The 6320-nt window shown below is 39.3% G+C and overlaps 1 protein-coding gene across 1 annotated transcript; it reads left to right on the plus strand.

Moving 5' to 3' along the window:
• The first annotated feature begins 648 nt into the window (after nt 1-648).
• Nucleotides 649-4997, plus strand: nmu (neuromedin U). Its single transcript, XM_046391944.1, has 9 exons — nt 649-927; nt 1528-1583; nt 1671-1718; nt 1817-1870; nt 2078-2107; nt 3380-3454; nt 4181-4234; nt 4326-4368; nt 4657-4997. Exons 1-8 carry the CDS (start codon nt 774-776, stop codon nt 4359-4361), a joined length of 507 nt encoding a protein of 168 aa, XP_046247900.1. The 5' UTR covers nt 649-773; the 3' UTR covers nt 4362-4368; nt 4657-4997.
• The last annotated feature ends 1323 nt before the right edge of the window (nt 4998-6320 follow it).

Raw genomic sequence — 6320 nt, forward strand, 5'->3', positions numbered from 1 at the left:
TCTGTGCCAAGATGGCTTTTCAAGACAAGTAAAGCTGCTTTCCTGAAAACATTGCCCCAAATGGTCTAACAGAGTATGGTTGAATTTTCCCAAAGAAAATAACCTCAAATTACATCCATGCATTACCACATAATGTAAGTCAACAAAAGCAGTTATAACTCTCCCAGACACAGACTTCACAAACAATCCTTATAAAAAAAAGCGTGAAGTGGATTTGCATTGTAGCCTACTTTGCATTCAACTAAAAAGTTACTTAGTCAGTCATGTTTATTGGTCATAAACAGAAAAGGTACAATCAGTGAAATGCTGTCCCTGATGAGGCACTGACCTCATTTAGGATCCTAAAGTGGCCTGAGTGTAGAATCTCTTCCTGAGTCTCAGTACTGGTGGTACCTTCGTCTCGAACCCCTTTACCTGGGCTGGGATCTTAGATGAATAACAGGTGTTTGAAGATAACGAGGTTTACAATATCGCTTCATAATTTTCTTATAGTCGCCTGCTCAAGTTAAAACAATACTCACTTTCACTTTGAATGTGTTTCACTTCGTGAAGGCTCACATCTCCCTGAGGCGTCGGGTTCAGCCAACCTGTTGATCAAATAGCAAAACTTTTCACGCGCGCATAATGACGCAGTCAAGTGTCGTGCGCCCGAGGGGTGTGTGTGTGACACGAGCCTTCATATTCCCCTGTCGTGAAGCTGAAAACTCTTAGAACAGCAAGACGTCAAGCGGACAAAACCAAAAACAGACAAGAAAAGCCAGCGAGAGAGGGAGATGAAGACCTTCATGAGCCAAAGTCAGCCCGCGCAGCGCGGAGCCGCTGGCAGCCCGCACAGCCTCAGCAGCAGCAGCAGCGCCGTGAGTCCACTCAGCACGGCCAGCATCACCCTAGCTGCCCTGCTCATCCTCACCATCCCAACCTGCAACAGTAAGTCAGCCACGTTATCTCATATATATTTGATCTTCAGCTTATCAGAAACTAAAACTTTCATATAGTTTCGTGTTTTTTGTCTTTTGTCATGTGTAATACCAAGCGTTTTGTCTTTCATTTCACCTTCATTTCTTACAGACTGGAAGCAAAAGAAAATCTTTATCTGTCTATCTATCTATCTATATGTTTGTCTGTCCATACTGTACTTGTACTGTACTGTACTACAATAAACAACAAACAACAACAGCGATGATGTACTTGACATATTTCCTTTGTAAGAAACATAATTTAACAGATTCTAAAATGTAGCTGGTGAAATCTATTTTTTTAAAAGTCCTAAATATTTTCAGAAGCAGGTATCCACAAGGCAGCAATCTTCTATTAACATGCTGGACAGCAACTGCCTCTCAGTAAAGCTTTTGCCCCTGCAGATAGAGCTCCACTGTATTCATGTCGAATCAGAGCCTAAACAAACAGTCATATAGTTGACCTGCTCTTCTGTCAGTAAAGGAATATATTGCAGTCACATGCAGATTTTGTGAGCATTAACTGTGTTACATTAACTGTGTGTTTCTGTGTTGTTGTATGGAACAACAGGTGCTCCGGCAGAACTTCAGCAAGCCACAACAGATCAGATGCAGCTATTTAGCCAGGTACGCGGGACAGATTTATTCTTTCTTTTTTCTACGTCACTCTTTCTGTCTGTGCACTTCTTCATCGTTCTCTGTGGTGCCCCACAGATAGATGCTGTGTGCTCATCCTACCTCTCTGCAGACCCGAAGTTTTGGGTGAGTGAGCTGTGATTCTGTCTGGCTTCTCCTTAATTTATTTTACACACATTTGTTATTTTTGCTAACGGCCAGCCACTCACACTCATATTTTCCAGGCATCTGATGTCTTAGGAGAACTCTGTGTCTTGATGCTGGTTCAGAAGTCAAAGGTACCTCATATTTCTGAAGGTCTAATTGAATATCTCAGAAGAAATGTTATATTGTTATATGTTATGTTATGTTTACGAGTGTGTTTTTTCCACTAGATTTGATATGAAACAACCCAGAGAAATGTTTATAGTCTGTTATGTTTTAGTAGTCCTACAACGATTCACAGGGGGACATCAACTAAAAGACTTGTTTTGTTGTCCTCTCAGGAGTTGAAAGTGCGAGAAAATAGTAAAAGGGTAAGTACAACAAATTTTTTCATATTATTTTCCCTAAAATGGTTAAACTAAACCCACAGAGACATGTAATAAGACTGAACTGAATGACAGATTGTGTTGGATTGTTTGTGTGTGTGTATGTACCTGCTTGTGGATGTGTGTGTGTGGTTGTTTATTTGTTTATGTCACGCACTACATGTGCAGTCTTTGTTTCATTACACTGGACCACAAGGTTCTGCCTTTTCACAGGGGGTGGTGAGTTAAGAGATAAATTTGCACTGTTACAGAACACTGTTGACTTCTTGTGTAAGTGTGTATTTTTCTAACCACCGAATTGGGCGAACCGACTGTGCAAATTATCACACTACATTCCCCAATCTAAAATGCATGCAGGTGCACATTTGCCACAGTCGTCAATGCACAAATAGAAAAGTGTTCTCCCAGCACTACTTCTCTTTTTTCTGTGCTGTGCATGTAGGATTCTTACTCTCCTACACCAGTGACGTTTTGCACAGGGAGGCGAAGGGATGCATGAGAACTTGGGTTGTGTGTTTTGACGCTCACACTGGATATCACAAATCAATACAACCCCTCCCCCAAAACAAAACAAAACAAAACAAACAAACAAAAACAAAGCCCAAAGGTTGCAGAAACATAATAATTAATACTTCAAAACTTGTCTGCCGTTCTTAAGGTTGTTTCTTGACTGTGAGGTAAATGAAATATTTAGGTACATACTGATAATAAATAAGATCCTCATGCATATTTTTATGCATGAGATGAGAGTGCAGAAATAAATCTGCTCTTATAGTGGATACAAATTCAACACAGATGATGCAGAGAGCTGTTTCTTTGCAGCTATGATAGAAGTAGAGTGAAATGTTTACATTGTCTAGCACCAGACATGCACTGTATTTATTTATTTCCTTTATATGCATTTATGCTCACTGTAGCCTAAAGCATCTCTGGATGTGTATTCACTTGCCACAACCTAACATATTTCCCTTAAGAAATATGAAGCTATGTTGTCTTCAGCTCCTCCATCACTGGTATGTGAGTAAAGCAGAATGTGATGTGTTCATCAAAACACTGTCACTGAAGCTACAATAAGACATTGCTGCTGCACTGACGACGCATTTGTATTATGTTTGCATTTGTGTGTTGCATGTTCTTTTTATTGAAGAGAAACAAAGATCATATCTTTGCCTCTGAAGAGTTCATGTTCTGTACTTTTCCTAAGCTGGAGCTGTTGTTCATGTTTGTGTGTGTGGCTCTATTTGTGTGTTGTGTCAGACCCCTGTGTCACACCCTCTCCTGCATCTAGTTTCTCAACTCCATACCAGAGGAGAGAAAGGACTCTCAATGCACGTATGTACCAGCCACATCAATTCTCCTTTCACTCTCCATGTTTTTGTTTTCCGCTTAAAAAAACAATCTGACAGCCACTGATTGATAAAGCAAAGATATTGAAAACTAATATTTTGTTTTACAAAAAAACTGTATGCAATCAGTGGTGCAAAACTGTCATGAAATCCTGTTTTGTGACATCTTTCGACAAATTTATTCAGACTTCTCAACTGCAATAGGATACTTGGTTGTAAAAGAAAGAGCTGATATACAGAAAATAATATAGTGTACAGCACAACAGATGTAGTGTGTTGTAGTTATTTATGTTTGTAGCAAATGTTGATATGGAAATATGTGTGCTGCCTTGTGTAGTTGATCTCAACATATGTTCTCCTCTTACCGAGCTTACATGTCGATGATGCTGTTTCACATCCGGCAGCTCCCCTCACTCACCGTAGGAACTCAGTCTACATTAGTTGTTCTTTCCCAAGCTGCAAGTGTAATTATGGTCTAAAATTAGTGCGCCTGATGGGTCAACTTCTCCATCATTGCTACCAAGCGCTGACATTCACAAAGTGGGCACAGAAAAATTGTGTTTGTTTTGGAAGATCCAGATGTGAATGTTTGAGTGAGTGCTGTCAGCGTTTGGTGGAGGAGGAGGAGAGATGTGGCAACACTGAGCAAATGGCAAATAACGTGGACATTCTTCTATTCAAGTTAAATTCTGTGGTTTTTGTGTGTATACAGGCCGAACTCCAGGGACCTGGGGGAATCCAGAGTAGAGGTTACTTCCTCTATCGGGTATTTGAACATGCTTATGTCAGGAAATAAAAGAAAATGTATTCCCCTAGATTCAATGAGCATTCAATACATTTTTTGTTTGCACTTACAGCCAAGAAATGGGAGACGATCCTTAGAATATGAGTAAATTAAAGGTAATACTTTAATCCTACTTTTTAGCATCTCAGCATGCATGGATGCGGTCTTAAATAGACATGTTAGATGGACATTTCAAAACAGCTAAATAATATTAATAATTCTGTGAGAACTTGCATAGAAGGCGTAAGATTTACCTCCCCCTACCAGCCCAATAATTTTTGTACAATCCCTAACTGTGATTGAAATCCTGTCTCTAGCCTAATAGCAATACTGATGTTTAAAATGTCGGGAAAGTGTTTTTGTTTTGTAATCATCACCTGGTCATGTGTGTTGTTGTGTGATAGAGACTCAACCTCAGAAGATTAGTGTACAGACAACACAGACCCTGAGACCAGAGCTGCTGCACCACGACTGAGTGATCTAGACTTCAACCACAGCCCTCTGCCACTGCTGTTTAGTGAAAGAATATGATTAAAGTACTATCCATTTGTCCAGATTTTATTATATGTTTTATGTGTGTCATTTGCATTAAAACTGCTATAATGTGGCCAGGTCTAGTTGTGTAAGTTTGATTTGCCTACACATTATGAATACTAGTTACTGTATGCATGAACAAATGCAGATACATACATATCTTAAAAACTTTTGCCTGTTGTACACTGAAATTAAAACCACTTAAGGAATATCTGAACTGTAATAGAAGCATTTATTTGACATAAAATGTTTTGAGACAAAGCTTACGTTACATTTACAGAAAAATATTATGAATATTTTAATAAGTTCATTTTGAAATGATCATAACTAAGACAAAATACTGTAACTTTTTAGTTACTGAGTTCTGTCAACCAAGATAAAGCCCAAAAAGTAAGGTAAAATAGTATAGTAAAATAAAGTCTGCTGCTAAAAGACTCAATTTACTCATGCAAGAATATTAGGAATACTTACACTCATCACATTAAAATGTTTGTCAGAGAATGCAAAAGTATCTCCTCTTCATTTCCCATCTAAGGGGCTCTGGAGGTGTGCATAAGAGATAATGATGATGTGGGAATGACAAGCCCAACTAATTATTTACAGCTTTTATTTTAAAAAGGAATGAAAGTATTTTGAAACCCTATTGCTCAATCACCCAATTCCCTCTGGGGATTAATAAAGTCACTGTCGCTGTCTATATCTGTTCATAAAAGTACAACCTCTCATAGGTTCACAATAAAATCACTATCCTCACAACACTGAGGATTCTTTGTTTTAATTCTTTCTTTACATTTAGTTTTTCTAAACTTTTAAATGTAAAAATTCATTTTCTCTTTGCTCTCCTTACATTTTGTGTTATTTTCAACCCTGGATATGCAGCTATAGCACTGTCGCCTCATAGCAAGAGGGTTCCAGGTTCGAATCCCGGTCTGGGCCCTTCTATGTGGAGTTTGCATGTTCTCCCTGTACCTGCGTGGGTTTTCTCCAGGTACTCCGGCTTCCTCCCGCGATACCAAAAACATGCACATTAGGTTAATTGGCTACTCTAAATTACCCCTAGGTGTGAGTGTGAGAGTGTGTGTTGGCCCTGCGATTGACTGGCGACCAGTCCAGGGTGTACCCCACCTCTCGCCTGTAGTCAGCTGGGATAGGCTCCAGCTCCCCTGCAACCCTGACGGATAAGCGGTATAGAAAATGGATGGATATGCAGCTACTGTTATCAACAGCAGATGTCATCATTATCAGCCATATAAAGCTGAGATTTCTTTGTAGCTACCACTAAAAATCCTGGGTGGTTTGAGTTATACTGACAGCACATGTATGCACTGTAATGTTTTTATCAGCGACTTACAGTTGGTGTGTGTGTGTGTTTTCATTAGCCTTTTAGAGTATGGTTCACCTTTACAGGCGTGATAAGAAAGCGAATCCTGAAAGGTGTCAGTTTTAGGTAGTGAGATTCCTCTGCTGATTGTATGATAATTTTGACATCAACCTGGCACCATTTTAAAGCTCATATGGAATTTGACAGATATAA

This window comes from Scatophagus argus, chromosome 6 (genome assembly GCF_020382885.2).
Source record: "Scatophagus argus isolate fScaArg1 chromosome 6, fScaArg1.pri, whole genome shotgun sequence".
Lineage (NCBI taxonomy): Eukaryota > Metazoa > Chordata > Actinopteri > Scatophagidae > Scatophagus > Scatophagus argus.